General features: G+C 37.5%; 1 protein-coding gene across 8 annotated transcripts in view; it reads right to left on the reverse strand.

Moving 5' to 3' along the window:
• The window catches only part of LAMA2 (laminin subunit alpha 2), a 772,685-nt gene that overhangs the window by 118,864 nt on the left and 628,192 nt on the right, over positions 1-25,629 (reverse strand). For all 8 annotated transcript variants that reach the window (XM_050788287.1, XM_050788283.1, XM_050788285.1 and 5 more), the window contains 3 exons: positions 12,521-12,632; positions 5,151-5,313; positions 3,544-3,754 (listed from right to left, as the gene is read on the reverse strand). In XM_050788287.1, the coding sequence (XP_050644244.1) occupies positions 3,544-3,754; positions 5,151-5,313; positions 12,521-12,632 (486 nt within the window). The remainder of the gene's footprint in view (positions 1-3,543; positions 3,755-5,150; positions 5,314-12,520; positions 12,633-25,629) is intronic.

Consider the following 25,629-nt stretch of genomic DNA (forward strand, 5'->3'; position numbering starts at 1 on the left):
TTTGCATTTTTCTATAGAGATACGGTGTCGCCATGGTGCCCAGGCTGGCCTGTGTAATCTTTATGTAGCAACTTACTCTTTACTCGATCCACACTGCCTTCTTTGGCAAGGTTATAATGGTAGATTTGGGGATAGATTGTTCAATACATATTCTTTTGCTTCACTGAATTATTCGTCTTCTCTCCTGCCCGTGAGGTCCCCAGTTCCCTTAGCCCTCTCTCCATTGCTGGAAATGCCCTTCCAACTCCATCACTATCTAGTAGCCTTTTATGATCTGGCTCCAAATCCCAGAGCCTTCTCTGCTACAGACTTTTACGTAGCTTTTGAAAGTTTTTCTGCTATACTGAAAACATCCTAAGATCACCTTACACTTCCAAAGCTCTGGCTGGGGTTCCTGCTGCTCTGTCTTTCTTCCAATTCCTCTCCACTTCTGCTATGATGCTGTCATATTTGTGAAACTTTTGCTGAATCTCCCAGTCAATATTATCATAGTATTACGTAGAGTGAAAGGTTAACATGTCTGAATTTTTCAGAAGATTGTAAGTTCTTTGAGGCCAGGAGTCATTTCTATTCAACCTCAAATACCCTGGTTACCGACAGTACCTTGATATGGTAGGTACCTGACAGACATTTAGATAAATATTATCTCAGCCTACTTTTCTAGCCTAATATCACACTATTTTCCAATACAAAACCATTTCTTCAGTTTAAGTGAACCACTCAAATTCTGCAACATTTTATTTTAACCCATGACTGCAATATTTCAATTGCTTCCTATAGCTGTCAGGATAAAAACCAATTACTTAGATTAGTCTCACAATGCGATTCTCTTAGAACTGAAGGTCTGCACTCTGCCTATCTTCTCTGTCTTTCTATCCCTTCAGTCGTTCACTCGCTTCTTTCCAAGCCTGTCAAACCACTGAACTTTCCCCCAAAATGTCCTTTTCTTTCCTCCATGCCTTTGTATATGTTTTTCCCAGCTTCTGGAATGTTCTTCTCTTTCTTCTTCTGTGGCCCAGTGCTTACCCTTTAGGATCTAGCACAAGTGTCAGGGCCTCTACAAAGATCTTCCTAAACTCAGGGGTGACTTAGACTCCCTCCTTTGCTTACCCCTGTGACAATTATGGTACTGTATGGAGTGGTTTGCTTATGTGTACCTCTCACTAAATACAAGTTACTTGAAGTAATCAGAGATGGTGTTTTATTGTTTATACCAGTGGTTCTCAACCTTGAGGCTGCATCTGAGTCACTGGAGGGATTTTTAAAACACAGATTTCTGGGCCCCATTCTCAGAGTTTCTGAGTTGATCATTTGGGGATGGGGTCCGAGAATTCGTCTTTTTGAGAAGTTTCTAGGTCACACCGAGGCTGCTGCTCTGAGGGGCCTCATCATTGACACAATCAATTTTGGAGTCTAGCATGTTTCCTGAATGAATTAGAGGCTTGATAAAATTTTTAAAAAGAAAATTACATACCACCTTAAAATAAATAGAAAGTTTTTGAGTTGGGTCTTAATTATATCACCTTCATTGTGGGCACAGCCATAAGAGAGTTATTTATTTAAAATGCAGCTGACTATTCTACCAAAGAGATGTAATGCGCCAGTTTTCTTCAACCTGTATAGGCATCAGATTAGCCCAGGGAGAGTGTTAGAATACAGACATGGGGCCACACCCCAGACCAGCCTACACAGACTCTCTGGCTGTGAGCCCATGAAACCTGTTGGCTTAACAAACACTCCACGTGATTTTCAGCCGTTTGGGCAGCAACCATGGTAATTTAAGCAACCATAAATAATCTATGCCTTATTCATATTAATTCAATTAGTTTATCTATTTTATCCAGTAACTTTTAAAGAAGCCTTTAGTTAAGCGTGGCACATAAAATGAAAATCCAAAAAGGACCACTTAGAATTTCAATACTGACTATACATAAGCTCCAGGCACTTGTAGGGGTGCCCAAGAATGATGACTTCTGGTTTTAAACATCACTAAAAGAAACGAATAGCTAAAGGTACTACTGACTGTGCCATATAACTCTTCTTGAAATATTTCTCAAATACTTACTGTGCTTTCCACACAGGTAATTTTCATTTCTCAAACTGGTGCCATAAAATAGAGAGGTGCACCTTCGGGTAAGTCACACGGCCGGTGTGTCACCAAGCAGGGCGAATCGTGCTGGAGCCTGTGATAGGACAGTGGCCCAGCATCCTGCCTCACAGGAGAGAGCTTTTTCTGGAATACTGCTAGCATGTCAGTAGACTCCAAATTAGTTAGGATTAGGTGACTCAGTTAAGAAAAAAAGTAAGCCTCTTCAATCTTCTACCAGAATGACAAGGCTGAGTCTCAGAAGAGGGACCCAGAAATAAAATATATTTTAAAAAAAAGTAATTCATCCTCTTACTACTTAATCCAAAGGAAAATAGAAATAAATAGATTTTAAAAATCCTGGTTCATTTTATTCAATCGTTACTGTCCTTCAACAAACATTCCTACATACATACTATATGCCTGGGGGTGTTGAGTTACTGTTGCAGGTGAAATTATGTGTTAGAAGACGTTTAGGTCTGCTTCTGTTTTCTGACCTGCCGGAGTCGGATACTTTGGAAACAGCAAAGGTAAATTTGTCTCTGGGGAGAAAGTTGTTGTTTAAATATTAATATCAAATACAGGTTTCTGCTGTTATATGTGCTGAATTTACTCTTAGGAAAAGTGATTATTTACTATGTTAAGATTAAGAAAGAAAATGAAAAGAAGAAGAAAATAATAATGGAGGAATCTGTTTTAGTTCTAGTTCCATCAGCACTCTTAAAAAGATAGAGGCTGCCCATAATTTCTTGAGTTGAGAAATAACTGTTATCTGTGTGGAAAAGGAGGAGAAAATAACCCAGACCTTATCTGTTCCTATTAGTCCCTTTTAAAGGATCATTTGCATAGAACACAGTGCACAGAAAAAGGGGAACCAAATGTTTTCCAAGCTCTGGTCTCAATTCATTGAGCTATTTGTCATGTGCTTAGATTGAATTTGAAAGTGTAGGGGACTTCTATGATCTTTGGCAGCAAGATCTCTGAACAAAGTTTGGGAATTAGTTTGGGAAAGCTGCAAAATAATATGATATGAACATTTGAAGATACCCCACCTACTATAGTATAATGCAGTCATAGTAGATTTGGGGAACCGATGCTTACAGATGTTCATTGACTTGCCCAATTTGTATGTCTAGTTAAGTGGCACAGTTGTCACTGAGACCAAGGTCGCCTGACTCCCTGTAAAGAACTTCTTCCACTGTATCACAGTGTTCTTAAATATCTTCAACAGTTTAATTTATCGAAATTTTATTTGATACTTTGAGTGATGGTAACGGGTCATTAAAAACAAAACAAAAAAAGTCATTTCTTGTTCTGTTTCTTAGAAGTTCCCTTTCAGAGTTGTCACTTTTGATCTTTGTAAATGGGCATCAAGTAGAATAGTCCAGCCATGTTCAACACTGCCCCCACAGTCACCAACCTTCTGAGATTAAGACAAAAGTGCTCCTAAGACTCACCTCCAACGCAGTCATGTTTTTCTGGTTTACTGCAAATAAGCGATTAGCTTCTCTGATTTTATTCGTGGCTTCTCTCAACAGGTCCCAAGCGTCATCAACTTTGTTTTTGTAGTCTGCCAGTTTTTCTCGGAGATCCTTCTCCATTTCTTCATTTTTTCCCCGGGACTCTCCAAACAGCTTCTTCACTTTTTTCAGAAGCCCTTCTGCAGCTCTGCAACCACCCCCAGCCCAATGATAGACAATGAGCTCATGTCACTGCCTTAGGGTTTTTTGGTATTAAACAACGTTACAAAGAGATACTAACATGAAAAGAATGAGAAAATAAGAAAACATGTAAAATAGATTCACTGTGTGCTAAATCAAGTTGAAAACTGGTACCTGAGACCATTTATAATTAATTAAAATAAAAGCAAAACATATTTTTAAAAAATCCTTTTAAATTTGTAAGTAAAAAGACATTTTGAATCAGAAGGGGTCTCATGTCATTCTGGGAATCTGATTGATGAAATGAGTTTTATGAGTTTTATGATTCAGTTCACATACCAAAATCAAACAGTCCACCTGTTTCATCATACTGAGACCTGTTCTCTATTACTTTGAATGTAATGATGAATATTGGTATGTTTGCTTAGAAACTGTGAACAGAATTCTAGGTCATTGTCATGCTAGTAGAATAGCATGATTTTAATCTATGTTTCTTTTTCTTCCAACTGACTGATCTGGAAGTTTTTCTGGGTTTAACTTACCTAGTTTTTCTAAAGTGATAATTTCCAAATCATTCAGAAACTCTAAACACTTGAAAGACAGTAATTCTCAAACTAACGTGCCTCATAATCCCCTGAAGGGCTTGTTAATACATGGTTTGCTGGTACCATCCCCAAAGTTTCTGATTCAGGAGGTCTGGGATGGGGTCTGACAACCTGTATTTTTAACAAGTTCTCTGGTGTGCTGATATTGCTGGTTTAGTATAAATTATTTAACTATTAATAATACTACCACTTTGAAGTTAGCTGACTATGAATGTAGAGATGTATCTATTTTATTGAGTGTTATCACAAAAGTTCTTTAGCATGAGTAAAATCCCTATCACTTTTCCCAACCCTCATATTCCCAATTCTTATTTGAAAGTATTAGGTGTTTATTATTTGATGACTTTTCTTTTCAGCATTTCTTAAGATGATAAAATGTATAGGTTGGCCAATACATGAATGGTAAGGTCATTACTTTGTATATGGGTATTTTTATTAAAACAAAAATCAACTGATAGTCCAAAAGTCCCTAATGCAGGTGATTAACAAAGCAAGCTCATTAGCCTAATTATAGAAGGGGCAACACCAGAAAAGATCATTTACTTGATTATATGTAGGCAAGAACATGCTTTTGTTTCATTTTAGAACAATGATAAAGTACAATTAAATAAGTAAATGAATAAATAATGATTGATAGATAGATAGCTAGATAGACAGATAATAGATAACATAGCAAACATCTCCAGGTTGGAAAAACAAAGCATCTTTTATTTATACATACGATAAAAATTTAGAAAACTGTAAATTATCTGGAAATCTCAGTGTGTCAAATGAAAAAATAATAACTCATCTACTCACACCAACTCGTCTTCAGCAATTTCCTTTTGTGTCTCTAGATTTTTCCTCCTCAGTTCTTTAATCATCTGGTCAATCTCTTTCTGAAGGCCTTCCAAATTTCTCTCAAAGGCCTCGTCTCGAGTTCCTAGAGTTTCATTTAGTTTTATAGCTTTTTCATTTACAGCTGCAGGGGGTAAAACAAATTTTGTAAATTAGTAAACAAAAATGCCACATGAAAACATGGTATTCAGCATCTGCTGGGTACCACCATCTCCAAATGAAGAGTATTTTGCCGTGAGTGTTCCTGTTGGGAAACACAGAGGCAGTTAAGACAACAATCGGTAACAGGGAAATGTAATATATTTCTCAATATTTTATTTCTTTTGGGGGTTACAGCAATTAAAACATGGTGTTTCTAACCTCAAAAGAAAGAAAGAATTACAAATAAAGAAGTAGGTCAAAGCATATTCAGGTACGAGCTCTAAAAAAAACGGTGACCTGTAGCATAACACTTGGAGGCTGGAAACACAAGCTCTGCATTGCTGATAAGATAGTCATAGCAGTGCTATCAGTCAGCTTAAAAATACCAAGTATGGAAATACATTCAGTGATGAGATCTCTGAAAATGAACCTGCCCTTGTATTTCCACATAGTTCTCCTGTGTTCATTTTTTAAAGGAGTGAAGAAAGAAGCACTCTGGTCTAGGCTTATAACCCTTCTAGGAGAAGGGTTATAAATTAGGCTTCAACGACACCTTCCAGCCATAGCATCCTTCACAAGGGTCTGTGTTTATTATGCATTAAATGGGGTTTCAAACTGTGCTCCTTGGAATCGTAGGATTCTCCAGGTGCTTCAGGTTTTCTACAAATGATGTCTATTCTGCCAAGAATCTGCTTTATAGGTTGGTGTTCTGGGCAAGATTTCATTTGAAAAAAGAATTTTCTGTCAAATAAAAGTTTAAAATGGTGAATTAAAACATTTACACAGTTATATTAGTAGTTTTATACTAAAGTTTCCTGGAGTGTGTTCTATAGGACATTTTTTTTAGTGAGTTTAAGAGAGATGTTTTCTCAAACTCTTTTGTCAGCCGAATACTTATTTCTATAATATTACCTTTGAAAACTTCTAGAATGAGGAGGGGTCTAGGTTGGCCAAGAGGCATTTTCTACCATTCAAGGGTGTATCTGAAGATCTCCGTATGACATAGATAATCCTGAAAATTAATTTATTTTCTTGGAGAGAGTTTTGCACTGGGCAGAGCTCCTGAAACAGTTGCACACAGGCAGGACAAGCAGCGCAGGCAGAGGGCATGTGAGAAGGTGGGTCAGCACAGTGGTTCTAAAAGGTGGTCCCCAACAAGCAGCAGCAGCATCACCACCCTGGAGTCCATTAGACATGCAGATGCTCAGGCTCTACCACAAACCTGCGGACTCAGAAATTCTGGGGGTGAGGACCAGCAATCTGGGCTTTAACTGACATAATTTGTACCCATTTTTTAAAATGAAGATATTAATAAATGCCACTTCTCAACCTGCTAAAGCTGTATGGTTTTTCTTTGTTAAATGTGTGTATGTGTGTGTGTGTGTGTGTGTGTGTGTGTGTATAAATCAGCTTTCATAAGAGATATCTTTTGAAATTTGATCTAATTTAGGTTCTGGGCCTAGGCAGTATAGAGGAAGTGACAAATGAGAGATAGAATCGCACTGTTTCTCTTGTGCTCTAGTCTCAAAGCTAAACTTCTACAGAGAAAAATCTGGTGGAAAAAGAATGACATCAGATAGAGAAAGGGAAAAGGCAAATATGGCTGTATCTTTTGGATGGCATACATAATTTCTTTAAATTAAAACCATTTGTAAACAAGTAGAAGAAATCATTAAGGTACACAAAAATGGCTTTAGCAAAATGATCGTGCATTAATAAAGCAAGCTTTGTTACATAGATATACATGTGCCATGGTGGTTTGCTGCACCTATGAACCTGTCATCCAGGTTTTTTTTGTTTGTTTGTTTTTTTTTTTTTTTTTTTTTTTTTGAAATGGAGTCTTGCCGTGTCATCCAGGCTGGAGTGCATTGGCACAATCTCCGCTCACTGCGACCTCCACCTCCCGGGTTCAAGCCATTCTACTGTCTCAGCCTCCTGAGCAGCTGAAATTACAGCGCATGCCACCGCACCCAGCTGATTTTTGCATTTTAGTAGAGATGGGGCTTTGCCGTGTTGGCCAAACTGGTCTTGAATGCCTGACCTCAGGTGATCTGCCCACCTTGACCTCTCAAAGTGCTGGGATTACAGGAGTGAGCCACGGCACCCAGCCCATCATCTAGGTTTTAAGCCCCTCATACATTAGCTATTTGTCCTAATGCTCTCCCTTTCCTCTGCCCCCAACCCCCAAAAGGCTCCAGTGTGTGTTGTTCCCCTCCCTGTCCATGTGTTCTCACTGTTCAACTCCCACTTATGAGTGAGAGCATGTGGTGTTTGGTTTTCCATTCCTATGTTAGTTTGCTGAGGATGCTGAAGCTTTCAGTTTCATCCATATCCCTGCAAAGGACATAATATCATTCTTTTTATGGCTGCATAGTATTCCATGGTGTATATGTACCACATTTTCTTTACCCAGTCTATCATTGATGGGAATTTGGGTTGGTTCCATCTCTTCGCATAAATAGTGCTGCAATAAACATACACGTGCCTGTGCCTTTATAGTAGAATGATTTATATTCCTTTGGGTATATACCCAGTTATGGGGTTGCTGGGTCAAATGGTATTTCTGGTTCTGGATCCTTGAGGAATCGCCACACTGTCTTCTACAATGGTTAAACTAATTTACATTCCCACCAACAGTGTAAAAGTGTTCCTATTTCTCCACAGCCTCGCCAGCATCTGTTGTTTCCTGACTTTTTAATAATTGCCATTCTGACTGGTGTCAGATGTTATCTCATTGTGGTTTTGACTTGCATTTCTCTAATGATTAGTGACGATGAGCTTTTTTCATATGTTTGTGGCTGCATAAATGTCTTCTTTTGATGGGTTTATAAGTGCAGCAAACCACCATGGTACAGGTATACCTACGTAACAAACCTGAACATTCTGCACATGCATCCCAGAAGTTAAAGTAAACAGGAAAATGAAAACATGAGAAAAAAAAAGAAAAACATCAAAACATGTAACATGTACTCCATACAGTTTCTATAGGACATCACTGTGCAACTCAGTCATGAGGTTGTTGTTTTCTTGTTGTTTTTTTTTTTCCGGTTGGATATTATCAATTGTTGCAATTACTGTTATTGAAATAGTCCCAAAAGATTGCAACGTGATTAGGACCAAAAGAACAAACATTTTAGCAAATATATTGGCTGCTTATGGAATAAACTGCTATTGGCTGCATGGAATAAACTGCTATTCCATGGCCAGCTTTTTGTTGCAACCCATGTTATATAAAAAAAAAATACAAGCTCCCCAAAATGGACATGGTCCTTCAGCATCTTTTTGGATTAAATGATAGCATCTTTCAAATGGGTATTTGGTATGTGTGCTACTTTATCTTCATTATGAAAAACAAATTTTAGATATGGGTTTTGGAGAAAAATATGGCCTCATTGGGACACAAATAAATTATATATGGCCCATTAAAACTTTTCAGTTTTATTCAGATAACGTTTATTTATCATTAGTGTTTTAAAGTTTTACAGTTATTTTCCAGATTATTTCACTGTGCTTTACTTACCCTCATTTAACATTCTTTTTGTATGGTGAACTGTCTAGTTTAATTTTTATTTCCATTATTTTTCTACTGAAAGTTAAATTTTAAAATGCTGTCATTTTCCATTTCTCTCATAGGCATCTATCAAGTGCTAGGCAATATGATTTTCTTAGAAATCACTGCCCCCCCAGCCAAAAAAGGAAAGGAAGCATCATTTTAATAGGAGAAGTTTAATTGTTTCACATATATAAACATACATTTTTATGTTTATATACATATATATTCCAGATCCTATGTATAAATAGGATTTGGAACTTCTCTGAGCATTCTTAGAGATGAATGTGTTTTCCATTTCTTATTCAAAAGTATGCGCTATCACTTCAATATATTTTCTTTCCCACAGTATTGAAAATGATTGTAAAATATATATCTTTGCAATTTACTTATTTATTTCCAACTTAATTCAAAGGAGGATTTAGGTAATTTTTAAAAAATCCTAATATCAGATAAAATTAAAATAAAGGGAAATAGCGCTACAGGTAAAAAAAAAAAAAAAACTTTGTAAATTAGGAAAAGAATTAGTAGACAGAAAACCATGCCGTAACATTCCATGCAGTGCATCCTAAGTCCACTTCTAAGCATCTTAGTAGCCTATGTGTAGCAGGGAACACAAATAGGTTTCTTAAGAGGCATACAGTATCTATAAATATGAGTAAAAATTCCTCAGGAGAAGCAAAACTGTTTTCATACTAAGTCTGAAAAAAAAAAGATCCTCTGATGGGTAAATTTATTAAGAATAGAAATACTCTGATCTGAGAAACAGGAAGGAAAGGTGTCTATCATTGATTAAGTCCTATTGTATGTCAGGAAATAAACACTAATGGGTTTACCTATGTCCACTCATTAATTCTAATAATGCATGGAAAAAACAGAGTTTATTCATGAACTAATCAGGAGTCATAGCATGGTAGATATTATAAAATTATAGTGAGATAAGAATGCCTTAGATGAATAGAAGTTGATTATCTATGAAGAGGTCATGACTCATAATGAAAGATAGGATGAATAGTACATCTAACCAAACATAAAGCTGAAATAGATAAATGTCAGGCTGAAGCATCTACTTTTCCCACAGCAATTTATTACAACTAACAAAAATGTAAAAGTACTGATGGTTATCCCTCATATTATAGTTTCGAGAGTGAAAAAAAAGAGGTGTGGATATGTTGTATAACCTACTTAAAGCCTTTGGTTAGTGCTTCCTTCCCTCCCTCCCTTTCTTTATTTCTCCTTCCTTCCTTCCCCTTTCTTTTTTTCTTCCTCTCTCCCTCCTTTCCCTTCCTTCTTTTCTGTCTCCCTCCCTTCCTCTTTCCTTCCTTCCTTCTTTCCGTTTCCTTTCTTCCTTCCTCCTTCCTTTCCCTTCCTTCTTTCCTCTCTCCCTTCCCCCTTCCTTCTGCCCTTCCTTCCTTCTTTCCTTCCTTCTGCCCTTCCTTTCTTCCTTCCTCCCTCCCTCCTTTTCCTCCTTCCTTCCTTCCTCTTTCCTTCCTTCGTTCCTTCCTTCCTTTCCTCCCTTCTTTCCTCCTTCCTTTCCTTCCTTCCTCCTTCCCTTCCTTCCCTTCCTTCCCTCCTTTCTCCCTCCATCCTTCTCTTCCTCCTTTCATCCCTTCTTTCCTTTCTTCCCCCTCCCTCCCTTCTCCTCCCACACTCTCTCCCCCTCCCTCCTTCCCTCCCTTGCTTCCTTCCTTCCTTCCTTCCTTTTTTCCTCCCTCTCCTCCCTTCCTTCCCTCCTCTCCCTTCCTTCCCTCCCCTCCCTTCCTTCCTTCCCCTCCCTTCCTTCCCTCCCCTCTCTTCCTTTCCCGACCTTCTTTTTTTTCTCCCTTAAACTGCCAAGCTTTGTATTACATCTCAATGAACAGTTAGTGTTGCTCTGGTACAATTTAAATTTGAGCTTTCATTCAATTTTAACAGTTGGATTAATTCTGCCAAATAGTGCCTGCAGGCAAAAGTGAATAGTGTTCTTATTTCCCTAAAGTATAGCTATCCCACATGGCACTTTACATAAATTAGAAACGGGTGCCCTATCTGGACAGACACAATCAGACCACCTGATCTATGCATAATTTAGGAAATGAGCGACACCTTTGGTGGGTAATCCCTTCTCTGGTGTATAGACTTGGGATTTGGGGTGGTGAGCAAGCCTGGGATAAATGTCATCTCCACTTTGCCCCCATGTTGGTTCACAAATTGTACAAACAGTACCTAGAGGCCCTAGACACCCAGAAGAAGAAAATATTCATATTGAGCATTCATGCATAACCATGCATAGTCATTCATATTGATTCATGCATAATCATGAATATGCATCTGTGTTTGGTGGGAGACGGAGGGTTCAATGCAGAGAATAAAGTAAGCAGTTTTGATAATAGGATCTATTAAAACATATGCTAGCATTTATTCTCATACCAATGCTTGATTGAAACAAATTGAAAATGAGTCCCCAGGATGGGCTCCTGGGTGTTGGGGGTTTGAAATGTCAATGGAAAGAAAAGGAAAGTTCCTGGAGCATTGACTAGGGCGTTTGGGGATCAGCTCAGAGTGAAGATGCTCTACCTGCAGTGGGATTTGTTGTTGTTGTTGTTTTCGGTCGGAGGAGGGCACTTCAAGCAGCATTAATGGAAAGTAATACTAGGGAAAGTACAACAGCTTCATCTAGCAGAGGATAAACCACAACGAGTTAACTGAGATGTTGCTGGAAGAGGTAATTTCTGTTTCAGAACCTCACACCTTTGCCTCAAATTAGCTCTCAAATTAAAACCCTGTTGCTTCTTGCAGTGGCGAATCTTTGGGATTTGTTTCTTCTTGGCCAGTGGTGCCTAAGAATTATCAATTAGAATCTGCCTTGAAGTTGATCTCACATCCTTACTTATTTGGCTACATTAAGAAACAAAGTATCTAAAACGCATACTATTGCAGAGCAAGAAAAATGTTTTATTTCTTCAAGCAAAAAACAACAACAATTTCCCAATTTCTAAACCTGCGTGCATGTTTATTATATTTTAACAAATATTTAAGGACTAGGTTTTTTTGGGGGGGTGAGTGCGGAGAGGCATTATCTGCATTCTTTGAGTTTCTTAATTTGGGCTTTTGCCCAAAAATGGCTTCCACTTTCTCATTCATGTTAGTAGATGGCAAGAACTAACTCCTAGAGCATTGTGAGCTAAATGCATCAGAGCTTCTCATAAAGTAACACATCCAAATCCCAAGCAACAGATGTTCATTAAAAACCAGTCCCCGGTATTTGAAAGGCCATTTTGAGAAACTGAAGTGCTGCTTTAATGTATCAAGTGGAATGATGACATTAACTTTCTTAAAAATGAAAAACATTTTAAATACTTTCAAATAAAAACAAAAGTTTCCTATTCTTATGTAATCATCATAGCCATGTTTCAAGAATTTACTGCTATTCTGCCCGCATTGTCACTAATTCACTGACTACTATCGCTAATTTAACACTGCAGGTCACGGGTTCTCAGCAGACGATACCCTTGAATATCTTAACCATACTACTTTTTGAAACTCAACCTTTGATTTTACAGATGTCACTTATAGCAAGAGAAATTCCAGTCCTGTGTCATCCCTGTCGGTATTTTTCTGTTGGGAGAAATGATGATTAAAACATGATTCTTTCTAATACCTTCTGCATCCCGGGCAAGCTCCTTAATGAATTCTCCCAGGGACTTTGCTCTTGTGTTGGTCCTCTCAGCATCCTGTCCAGTCTGCTCGCCATCTGCTGTCACTTTGGTAGCCTAATGATCCAAATTCAGGAAAAGCATAATTAATAGAGATGATGAAGCTACAGCTAGAGAAGCTCCCACTGGCTGCATTTTCTTTCAAATATTACTTTGAGCCAAAGGCAATCGATGAATTATTGATCAGATGTATTGGAAATGACACCCTGTGCTCAAGTATACAATTAAACTTTATTACTTCTTCCATTAAATGGAAATCAGAGAGCTGTATTTGGTCTTTTCAAAAACCCTTGTTATATGCTATGGCACAGAAGAAGCGATAAAGCACAATTATTTTTGAAATATCTTTAAGGTACAGTTGCCAAAAGTCTTTAATGGAATCTTCAGCCTCCACATGTTGCAGTTTTGTCCATATTTTATTTACTGAAAAAGTGTGTGGAGTGCAACAGTGATCTCTTGAGAGATGAACAGGCTGTCTGCCTCAATAAGCTTGATCCTATAGATTTGTTTTAGATCAATACGTTAATTAAAGAAACAAAGAGGGGGAAATGCTTAGCTACTCAGTAGTAAATGTCTGTTTTATAACACATCAAAGATGCCAATAAAACGTTAAGGGAGAATAAATGCTAGCTTTTTCCATATGATAGCACCAGAAATATGGTTGTTAATCACAGAATCATGCAACACTGTCAGCAAAGTAAAGCAGAACCCCAAAACAGCCACACCTCCCCAAGAGTATTCTCAAGCACATTCACCTCTATTCACATTTAAAATATCATTTGACACACTGGAATGCATTCAATGTGTTCACGGTTAAAATATACCATATCTAGTCAAACAAAAAAGGTGTGTGTATAACATTGTTTCTTTAAAAATTACAAGGTTTAGAGTATCCTGAAAGGTTTACACTTTATTTTCCTATGTGTATGCATATGCCAATATATAAGCCTTCTTCTCTTTTACTAAAAAGATATGGATAGTCTAACTACAGATAATGAATTAGAGAATCACAAACTGTCTCAATATAATTTTGAATAAGGTCCAAGTTGGCAGCATATTAATAGTCTACAATCTTATACCAGAGTGCTTGCATACTAGGCATGGCCAAAGAATTAATTTTTAAAATATACATAAGTGGATTTTAAATAGAATTAAATGTCTGGCCAGCACAGAACATGGTAAAAGATGCTAGAGGAATTGTACTGCATTTTGTGATTTCCCAAGGGCAGCAAGAGGTTTAACTTATGAAAGTTTTCAAGGTTTTGCATAAGTGAAAGAATATAAAGTCTAACTATTATCATCTAACCTCTTAACCTGCAAGTGTTAACATCACAAATAAAAGGATGAAAGGGTAAGAATCCATTGGAATTTTCTGTATAATTTGCAGTACATATACACAATAATTTGGAGAGTATTAACCAATGTATTATAATGCTCTGGATTTATTCTTCTAAAATTTTCACTGTTAGATTTAAAACTTTTTTTGGAACAAACTGTGCATCCAATCCCTAGGTTACTCAAATCCTTGCTTTTGTGGTGAGTGTTGCAATTATGTTCCATTAATTTCCTTAAACTTTGTTTCTTGCAAGTGTTTGCACTCAAAGGTCTGATGGGTCAAATAACTTTTTACACACAGATACATATACATAAACACATTCCCATACACACATACTCATCCATAATTTTTTAAACGTTACTTTTGAATCACTAACTAAGGTCGACAGCTTGGCAGTGAGCCAAGATCATGCCACTGCACTCCAGCTTGGCGACAGAGTGAGCCTCTGTTTCAAAAAAAAAAAAGACGTTGGTAGTCTAAACTGCTTTGGATATTTTTCCAGTCTAGACTTGACTGGACTTTATGGTACCACTCCTACTTTCACATATTATCGAACACCATAATAAGGAACTTGATCTACATTTTGGTCATCTTCCAGTATCTTACCTTAAGAATTAATGTATCAATACCACTGGTGTCTCTTATGATACAGAAAATGTACATTATAATTTAAACTTAAAATATATTCTTTTGCTTCATCAATATATTTTCTGTTACCAAAAAATCATAATTTTGCAACAAATGGACCAATTCTTATTAACAACTCAAAGTGTCTAAATTTTAAAAAGTAAGTATATATCATGCACTGTCTCTTTTAAATTCTGGATGATCAAGATCATATTCATTGTCTTTACTTCCTCTGGGTTGTAATCTGTTTTACAGGTTATTTCATTTATGTAGGATTGTGTAAGAGTCATCATTCACGTGCATTTTATTCTTAGTATTGATGTACTAAGTACTTCAATGCTAAATTGTCAAGAATCCTACAAGCTCCATGATAAGAAAGAAGTTCAAAAAATTAGCACTAAGACCCCATGCAGTGAACCTCCCTGACATAGCAAAACTCATCCCTTCTTAGCACTCTCTTGTATCCCGTTGTCTTTACCTAGAATGAACTTCTCCTCAACACCTTTAAAGACTGGGTCCTTGTTACCCAACAGCTTTCAGTTTAAGGGCTTCTCCTTAGTGTGGCCATTCCCAGGGTGCTACCTAGGTTGCCACACTTCCTGCAGCAGGATGTTTCCTTCCTAGCACCATGGATTTGAGAATTACTTAGTAATTGGCTCACCTATTTATTGACAACCTATCCAACTGAAAGGTAAGTTCTAAGGGGGTGAGAACTGGTCTGTTTTGTTCATCATATTATATCCAGATCCTAGTATGATACCTAACTTACAGTAAATATTCTCTAATGTTCTTATATACAGGACTAAACAACAATTTTCCTAACCAATCTTGCCAACCGTATTACCATTCTTCTTGCCTACTTTCTTTTGGAACATTCTCAAAAAAGATTTTGTTCATACTTTTGCTTCTTAACTCCTCTCTATTTCTCCAAAATAAATCCAGCTTTTGAGATTCAATTCCAACTCCATCTTCTCAGTGAAGCCCTCCTTACCTATTCTAGCACATGCTCTCTTTTCTTAGATTTTCAAAAATAATTATTATTACCACTATTCACAACTCTAATGGGTAGTAACTTTGTTGGGTGCTTTGCCATATCTATCTAACCTCCATTAGATAGATAGATTAGAGCAGGCTAGGGCTCTGTCTCATTTTTTTTTTATTCCTCAGAGTGCCAGGCATAGTGTCTGGCAAATTGTCATGGGTCAAAGATGTTGGGTGATTGGCTGATACCATGACAATCAAACCAACGATCCCTTGGAAGTTCTAAAGCCTAACTAATAGCACTCAAACTGACCGTATGCCTGGTGCTATGCTTGCCAGCAAATGTGGTTGGCTGGGCAGTTTTCTGGGCATTTTTTTAGAAGCTCAGAGGAAGCTGCTGCTCAAGAGCTACAGTTGAAGCTTGGGAAGAGAACCAGGCATGATAATCTCCAGTGCCAACGACACTGCTTGCTAGCCACTGGCCTCACAGTAATTCAAACTGGGCCTTTGATTACACACCAAGTAGTTCCACACTGGTGGGATGGGAGTGGGAGTAGGGGGCAGAAAGAGGGTAGGCAGACTCTTCAGGGCCAGTGCAGTGCTTCCTGAAGGAGATACCTTCCCTCTAAACTAGAAGAAGAGCTTCCTCTCTAGGCTACATTCCAGAAGAGGAGGAGATGTGAGGTTCCCGGCACCAAAAGCATCAACTTAATGCGGGTTGGCACTCTAAAGGATGAGTTACACACAGTCAGGCTCAGCTGTACTTCAGAAGTACTTGTATTTTTTATATTTTTTTAACTTTTATTTTAAGTTCAGGGTACATGTGCGGGATGTGCAGATTTGTTACACAGGTAAATGTGTGTAATGGGGTTTGTTGCACAGATTATTTCATCACCCAGGTATTAAGCCCAGTGCCCATAAGTTATTCTTCCTGATCCTCTCCATCCTCTCATCCTGCCCACCCTCTGCCTTCTGGTAGGCCCCAGTGTGCGTTGTTCCCTTCTATATGTGTATGTGTTCTCATCATTTAACTCCCGTTTATAAATGGGACATGCAGTATTTGATTTTTCTGTTCCTGTGTTAGTTTGCTAAGGGTAATGCCCTCTAGCTCCATCCATGTCCCTGCAAAGGACATGAACTCATTTTTTTTTATGGCTGCATAGTATTCCATGGCATATATGTACCACATTTTCTTTATTCAGTCTATCATTGATGGGCACTTAGGTTGATTCCATGTCTTTGCTATTGTGAATAGTTATGCCAGATTTATATGCATGTTTGCAAAGGCTTACAGCACTCTCCTGTGTCTCACTTACTCTTCCTGCATTTAGAGATATATAGAAGGCATGATCCCTCTTTTTACACAGGTGAAAAGGAAGGTATGAGGAGGTTAAGTGACTTATCTGAACTTACATGTATGGGGAATTGGAGATGAAACACACACTTTTTTTGTTTTGTTTGTACCCAATGCTATTTTTTGTTCGGCTAACATTCAGAAACAGTAGTAAAATACATGAAAACTGGAATATTCTAGGTGAGTGGAGGACACTGCTCCAGTTAATGTATACTTTACGTATGTAAGTTTTGGCTTTCAGTGAATTAACACATTTCAAAATCATATCAGAACATCATCTAGGTATATATTTTTAAAAATCATGTCTCATTTGTCTCATTACACAGTAATTAAGTTGAAGAGTTACCCTTGTCAAAAATACCCACGAGAGACTTCATAAAGAAGTCTATGACAAATGCACTATCACCTATGGGCGGTGGTGATAGATAGTGGTATCATTGTCAAAGCAAAATTCACAAAAATCAATCTCACCCAGGACAGGCTAGTGATAATGTTACGAGTGAATGCTAAATACTACATGATAGAAACTATCTGTCTGATTCAGTTTGGCTCTTTCTGTGTTTTATTAAATTACCATCTCCATCTTTTAGTCATCCTTCTTCTCATTCACTATTATCTTGTCCTTTGAGTATTTGACAAATAACTTCTCATTTATCCTAATATGTTGTACAATCTTCCTTTCATTCTCTATCTTGGATTTTCTTATTTTAACATCCTCTTACCTCTATTCTGCAATCTTTACAGTGTTCCTTTGTAAATGATGCCTTACACAGTATCTTGTATCTCTCTTGCCTTTGATTACCTTTTTTTTTTATGTTGACATTCACTCAACTAGGTTTTTTTCCCCCATTTCTTTTTCTATTTTTTTCTTGTTTTGTTTTTTAGAGTATTTATGTCTAGGCAGCATGCATTACCATTAAGCACACGTTAATTTACTTCTGAACAATGTAGCTGTTACTTTCCTGCTTTAGCTCAAGCAGTTCTTACTGAGCCTCTTAAAATCTGCACACAATTTTCTTGGTTGGATATTACCAGTGTGCTTCATTTTCTGCCTTCTTTATGTTAAAACTAGAATCCAATGGAGCAAACCTAACTACTGAATAGATAACATTGCTTAGATACCGTCTACCTTTGCATTTGCGGACTCATATGGTTTCCTGCTAAAATTAAATTTCAGATCAAATCATTTATATGATACTCTCAAGGGTCATCTTCCAATATTACCAGCTCCATATGTCTAAGTGGCAGTGAAGGACTCATCAGGCAAGCCGTGAGGACCAACAACACACAAGGAAAGAGAGCAACCAGCTGACCCCGTGGAATGACAATGAGCCAGTTCCATGTAGAATTTCTTCCTAAATATTTCACGTGCCAATTTTAAAAGTTCCAAACCAAAAAGATATGACTTGTTTTATATTTTATATATATATATATATATCTTTTAAAAATATAAAAGGAGAAATAAAAAACACTGTTAGCAGTTGAAATCTTTTAAAAACTATAAATAAAATATTATAAACTTATAATATTGGCACTTAAATAATTTAAAAACTAGTTTCATCCTTTTGGAAATGCTTCATTTTCATTAAATTTGATATTAAATAGGCAATAAAATACAATATAAGTGAAGCTAAATTTTAATATTTTATACAGCTCAGTCTACTACACAGCATTCTCCTCTTACCGAATATAAACATTTAAGAGGTGTTTATCAATGAAAACAAAATATTCAATAATATAATTATAAATATATGCCTGATTTTAATGCATTTTAAAGCATGCAAAATCAGTGTTTATTTTGGGCTTGTCTACATTTCATCTTGTTCAAATGCTTTTAAAATTATTCACAATTAATTAAACAAATATTGACTCAACACCTATTATGTGCATAATATTGGTGATACTCTGATAAGAAACAAAAAGGCTTCTTGCCCATTTGGAGTCTACAGTCTGGTGGACTAGAGAGTTATTTGTCAAATGATCATGTAGATAAATTTATAATTGCAAACTGGAGGAAATAACACCGGTAAAAGATAAGCACAGGAAGAATCTCAGAACCCCTGCGATGGCACAGGCTTTCACAAGCTGAGATTTGAAAAGTAAATTGGAGTTAACAGAAATTAACAAAGTGTGGGGAGAGGTAGATTACTTTTAAGGCAAAGTAGTGAAATGTGTGGAAATGCTTTGTGGTGGGACAAAGTGTCTTGGGGACAGTATGGCTGGAGTGCAGATGGCCAGGGGCACAAGTGGTGGGAGATATGGCCAAGGGGAGAATTTTGATCTTTATCCTAAGCGCCTAAGGGAAGTCGGGGAAGAATTTGTAAGTACTGCGATGACGACATATTCACATTTGGAATAGCAAACGTTCATTCTGGCTACATTACAGAGAACAGATTTGGAGGAGAACAAGAGTAAAAGCAGAGAGACCAGCTAAAAAACAAATGTGATAATCCCAAACTAGACAATATGAGATTGGATGAGAGTGTTGTAGTAGAGATGAATGCCATACACACAAGTGGAAGCCCAGTGTGTGGTAATGAGTTGGATAAGCAGGAGCATCATGAGGAAGAAAGAGGCACCAAAGAAAATTCATAGGTTTCTGGCTTACATGCTCAATCCACGGGGGTCCAGATGACCAGACCGTGAGTGGTGGGGAGAGATGAGAGAGAAGCAAGATTAGATCATGGTGGGAGAGCACTGTATGTCATCCTGAAAAAAGGTGGAAAGCCATAGTACAATTTAAGGAAGAGAATGACATGACATGACAGGATCTGTAATTTAGAATGTTCACTCTGCCATATAAATAATAACTGGTTAGAGTTGGATAAGGCTTACAAAGAGCCACCATAGAAGGAAACCAAATTTGATGAAGGGTGAAAGAGGGAGTAGAGTGAAGGGTAACCTGCTAATTTCGGTTTGGGAGACTGGGCATATACTGGAGGATAAAACACTGACATGGTCTAAATAGGAGAAAGAATTGGCTTTAAGAGGAAATGATGAGTTTAGTTTGAGATGTCCAATCCACAGTCCATAGTAAGGCACACAGGGCCAAAGCATGAGAATGAAGTCAGCCTTGAAAATATAGATTTATGAGTTAACATCTTACACATGGCAACTGAAGATCAAAGGAAGAGTTATAGAGTGAGGGGAAACATGGACTGAGGTCTAGTCCCCAAGGAACACCAACTTTGAAGTGATGATAAGAGGAAGAGCCTTAGAATGGAAGGCTGGAGAATTAGGAGAAAAACAGAGAGAGGAGAGTATGCTAAGAAGGAAGGAAAGATCAAAGCTGGCAACTGCTGCAGAGATTTCAAGTAAAATTCATAAGTATCAAGTGGATTTAGTTACCAGATCATCATTGGTTATCTTATAAAAACAGTTTCAGTAGTGGACTGGCGAGAAAATCCAGGCAGCAGTGGAGTGAGAAATAAATACAGACTTGTCTCCAAGTCTTTCAAAAATTTTGGCTCTGAAAAAAGAAAGGAGCTGAGGACAATAGCTACAGAGGTAAGTAGAGTCATCATCAAAAAGCATCCTAATATTCCACACATATTGTAGGGCAGTTTGAATATGTTAAGCATGATTCTCATATGTGAGGAACTTGGGTTCTTCCAATGAGTAAAACAAAATGGCAACAAATCAAAATGCATTGAAAGAGATATATGATTATGTAATTTTTTTACTTTATATTTATACATTAATTGAAATACATCAAAATACATTTTACATGTGAGTTCTTGGGAGGAATAATATCTTCTTTACCCAGGGATATTAGGGAATTCGATTTCCCCATTTAAAAACTATGAGTATAAAATATAAAAGCCCTTGAAGAAGAGAGGGCAATTCCTACAGCAGTCAGGCAGGATCAACCTCGCCATGTGCGCTTAACAAATCTAAAGACTGTATCAAGTGACTGATGAGCCAACCAAGCAGAGAAAAAGGAGCAGAACAAAGATTGGCAATACTGCCGGGCACAGTGGCTCACGCCTGTAATCCCAGCACTTTGGGAGGCCGAGGTGGGTGGATCACCTGAGGTCAGGAGTTCGAGACCAGCCTGTCCAACATGATGAAACCCCGTCTCTACTAAAAATAAATAAATAAATAAAAATAAAAATATAAAAATTAGCTGGGCATGGTGGCCGGTGCCTGTAGTCTCAACTACTTGGGAGGCTGAAGCAGGAGAATTGTTTGAACCTAGGAGGTGGAGGTTGAAGTGAGCCGAGTTCACGCCATTGTACTCCAGCCTGGACAAGAGTGAAACTCTGTTTAAAAAAAAAAAAAAAAAAAAAAAAGGCCGGGCGCGGTGGCTCAAGCCTGTAATCCCAGCACTTTGGGAGGCCGAGACGGGCGGATCACGAGGTCGGGAGATCAAGACCATCCTGGCTAACACGGTGAAACCCCGTCTCTACTAAAAAATACAAAAAACTAGCCGGGCGAGGTGGCGGGCGCCTATAGTCCCAGCTACCCGGGAGGCTGAGGCAGGAGAATGGCGTGAACCCGGGAGGCGGAGCTTGCAGTGAGCGGAGATCCGGCCACTGCACTCCAGCCTGGGGACAGAGCGAGACTCCGTCTCAAAAAAAAAAAAAAAAAAAAAAAAGATTGGCAGTACCAATTAAGGCATTTTTCCAGAGGAAAGGGAGTCTTAGCTATTAAGTAACTACAGGATCACAGTAATTCTTTATCAGTATAATCTGGGGAATTCTTGAATATCCCAGTGGTCTGACTGTACCCCAGACCAATTGCATCACAATGTGCAGTCCTAGTCTAGGGCACTGTCTCCTCTAATGTAGTCATGGGTAATTGGAAGTTGTGGCCACTGCATTTCTCATACCCAGGTCGCAACTGCAGGATCATTCATGACTCTGAGATAGAGGCATTAGTGGACTTAGCTTGATTTTGGATAATAAAACCATCTAACTCTCTAATTATAATTCCATCTGTATTAATTCACCTTTTGATTGTTATGCACCTTGACCACAGGCAGAGAGAGAATTTGTCATATTTACTTGAGTGTTTGTGGTCTGCATGGAAGATATATTTCTAATTACAAATATAGTAGGAAAAAAGTAATTAATGAGTATTTACATTTCCTCCCCCCTCTCAACCCATCAAAGTGATCTTTGCTTTCAGTAGTCCTATTTCTATGCCTTTTATGTTACTGAATCTGAAGAATGGGCAGATAAAAATAGTATTAGAGTATGAAAAGGGTGTAAAAGAGTAACTTTACAGTGGAAAAATCTGGCAAACGCTACCTTAGTCAGGTGATCAGGGTCAATATCCACAGTAATAAGTCGTATTGGTCACATGGGTTCTCAATGTGATGAAAATGGTACTTTACCTCTGAAGTTTTTCCCACAAAAACTCATAATTCCATTCTAATCATGAGAAAGATGCGAGACAAACCCCAATTGAGGGACAGCTTACCAAATACAGGAACCTATCCAAACTGTCAAAGTCATCAAAAACACTGTTACAGTATTTTTGACAGCGTTGCCACAGTCTAGAGGAACCTAAGAAGTCAGGACGGCTAAATGTAACATAGTATCCTGCATGGGATCCTGAAACAGTAAAAAATATTCAGTAAACACTGAAAAAATATGAATATAGTCTTGGGTTAACGGTAATATATCAGTATTATTAGCTCATTAGTTATGACACGTGTACCATGCTAATGTAAGACATTAACAATGGGGGAGACTGGGAATGGAGTATGTGAAGGCTCTTGGTACTCTCTTTGCAAGTTTTCTGAAATCTAAAACTATTGTAAAGTAAAAAGTTTATTTTACAATAGTATTGGAATTAACTAAAAATGGATTATAGACCTAAGTGTAAAATGCAAAACTGTAACCCTCCTAGAAGACAGCATAGGAGAAAATCTAGATGACCGTGGGTATGGCAATGACTTTTTAGATACAACACCAAAGGCTCAACCAGGAGAAACCTAGTTGACAAGCTGGGCTTCTTTACAACAGAAAACTTCTGCTCTGTGAAAGACACTTCTCAAGAGAATAAGACAAGCCACAGAGGGGAAGAAAATAATGGCAAAAGACATACCTGATAAAGGACTATTAACCAAAATATACAAAAAACTCTGAATTCAACAAGAAAAGAACCCAATGAAAAAAACGGACAAAGACTTAAATAGACACCTTACCAAAGAAGATATACAGATGGCAAATAATAAGCATATGAAAAGATGCTTGACATCATATGTCATTAAGGAACTGCAAACTAAAACAAGAATGAGATACCATACACACTTACTAGAATGACAAAATCCAAACACTAAAACACCAAATGCTGGTGAGGATGTGGAGCAACAGAAACTCTCATTTATTGCTGGTGGAAATGCAAAATAGTAAAGACCATTTGGAATACATTTTGGCAATTTCTTTCAAAACTAAATATACTCTTACCATACCATCCAGCAATCATGCTCCTTTACATTCACCCAAATAAGTTGAAAACTTGTGTCCACACAAAAGTCTGCACAAAGATGTTTATAGCAACGTGAATCATGCTGCCAGAATTTGGAAGCAAACAAGATGTCCTTCAGTAGGGGAACGAATACATAAACAGTGAGATGTCTAGACAATGAAATATTATTCAACACTGCAAAGAAATGAGCTATAAAGCCATGAAAAAATATGGAGAAACCTTAGGTGCATATTACCAAGGGAAAGAAGCCAACATGAAAAAGCAAAACACTGTATGCTTCCAGCTATATATTCCAAAAAACGCAAAACTATGGAGATAGTAAAAATATGAGTGGTTGTCGGGGTCAAGGAGGAGGAAGGTATGAATAGGTGAAGCATGGAGGATTTTTCGGGCAGTACAACTTTTCTAGATTATACTACAATGGTGGACACATGTTATAATGCATTTGTCCAAACCCATAGAATGTATAACATCAAGAGTGAACCCTAATGTAAACTATGGCCTTTGGGTGATGAGGAGGTGTCAACTTAGGTTTATCGACTGTAACAAATGTACCATTCTGGTGGGGGAGGTAGACAGTGAGGAAGACTGTGGGGGCAGGGAGTAGATATGAGAACTCTCTGAACTTTACGCTCAATTTTTTTGTGAACTTTAAACTGCTCTAAAAAACAAAGTCTGTTTAAAAAACAGTGTGAGAGAATCTGCTGGAAAGAGTAAAGAGTGTAGGCTGAGACATAATAAAGATCTGACACTTTTAATGAAATACTTCTTGTGTCTCCAAGGTCAGACCATCAGACTATACTAAGCCAACGAGGGCAAGGACTGCACAGTTTTGCTCATACCTCTATCCCCAGTGTCTGTCATAATTCCTAGAACATGGAAAACCCCCAATAAGTGTTAGTTAATGAATGAATGAAATGCCACTTATTACATGGATTTTTTTTTCTAATTAACCCTAACCAGATGAAATTGTTCTGTTACTACATATTTCTCAAGAATTTCTTCTGACTTTATTTTATTTCATGTTTTATTTTATACTTGCATGCAATTGTCTAATATTGTCCTCCATACACCTAAACACTGATGTATACACACACACACACACACCCCTGAAAGTTCTTTGAAGACAGATTGAGCCTCATTCATATTTTTCATCTGCCAACACTTAACTTAGGCTTTGCATGTTATGAACATTTATGTGTGCTTGTTAAATTGATTTATTCTGCCATGACCTGTTAGAAAATTCATATTTATTAGTAGTCACATAACAAATATGAATTCTTACGTATTAAATTAATATGAGATAAATGCACTCAATTTAATCTAATGTCTACATACATTTGGCAAGAAACTCCATGTTGTATCTGTACATTTTATATTGTTGCTATGAGATTCTGAAAAAGTGTTTAGTATGCTGTTGTAACATCAGGGCCATTGTTTAGCATTATGTGCTCAGAAGCCTATTTGATTTCCCTGTGGAAATTTTCCTACACCGACAGCAGGCTATGTAGAAAAAGTACTGGGCCAGTGGGAATCTTCAGACTGGGTCCTGCTTAGGTCCCTGGGTTTAGCAAATTGTATGGCCATTGTTAATTCGTTTCACTGTCATGGCCCGAGGCAGCTCTTCTTTAAAATACAAAATGGACTAGATAATCCCCAGGAACCTTCTAACTCCAATATTCTTTATCATTTAAAGCTCTTAGATAATCAAATTAAATCCCTACTTTGCAGCCCCGTTTCTCGCTTCATGCATATTTCTGGCCACAAGATGGCGGGCTTTGTGTTGTTTTCTTCATTCTAACAGCAAAAAGTTTTTAATGCCATCACAGTTTTGAAAATTTAAAATTTCCAATTCCTTAAAAAGTCTGATAAATGCAACATGGACTTTACATTCTGACTTTAAAAAGTGTCTTAAGTGCTTTGGAGTCTCACAATAGAGAAGATTTCCTCTTTTGTGTAGAAAGACTGATTTACACTGTATTTCTATACAAATGCAAAAATCCCACGATGAGATGAAAGAGACCACAAGTATTTTCATTTGTTTTTCTTTCTCTTTACACAATCAAAGATAGTGCTTTTGGAAATCAGAACAGATGAAAACTACCATGGACGCTACTGAATAAAGTTCTCAAAACACTGTCATTCTGGACTTTTTAGCCAATGTTCTTGACAATTTCCAGGTATTCCACACTTTTCTGTGTGCTACTGATTTCTATGATTTGATTGGAAGCAGAACCAGCAAGTCAGAATGCATCTATTTTATATACCAAATTGGGAATTAGGAAGAAGGTGATTTACATTTCAGAACTTCGAAGTAA

The sequence above is a fragment of the Macaca thibetana genome, chromosome 4 (assembly GCF_024542745.1).
Source record: "Macaca thibetana thibetana isolate TM-01 chromosome 4, ASM2454274v1, whole genome shotgun sequence".
NCBI classification, from domain to species: Eukaryota; Metazoa; Chordata; class Mammalia; order Primates; family Cercopithecidae; genus Macaca; species Macaca thibetana.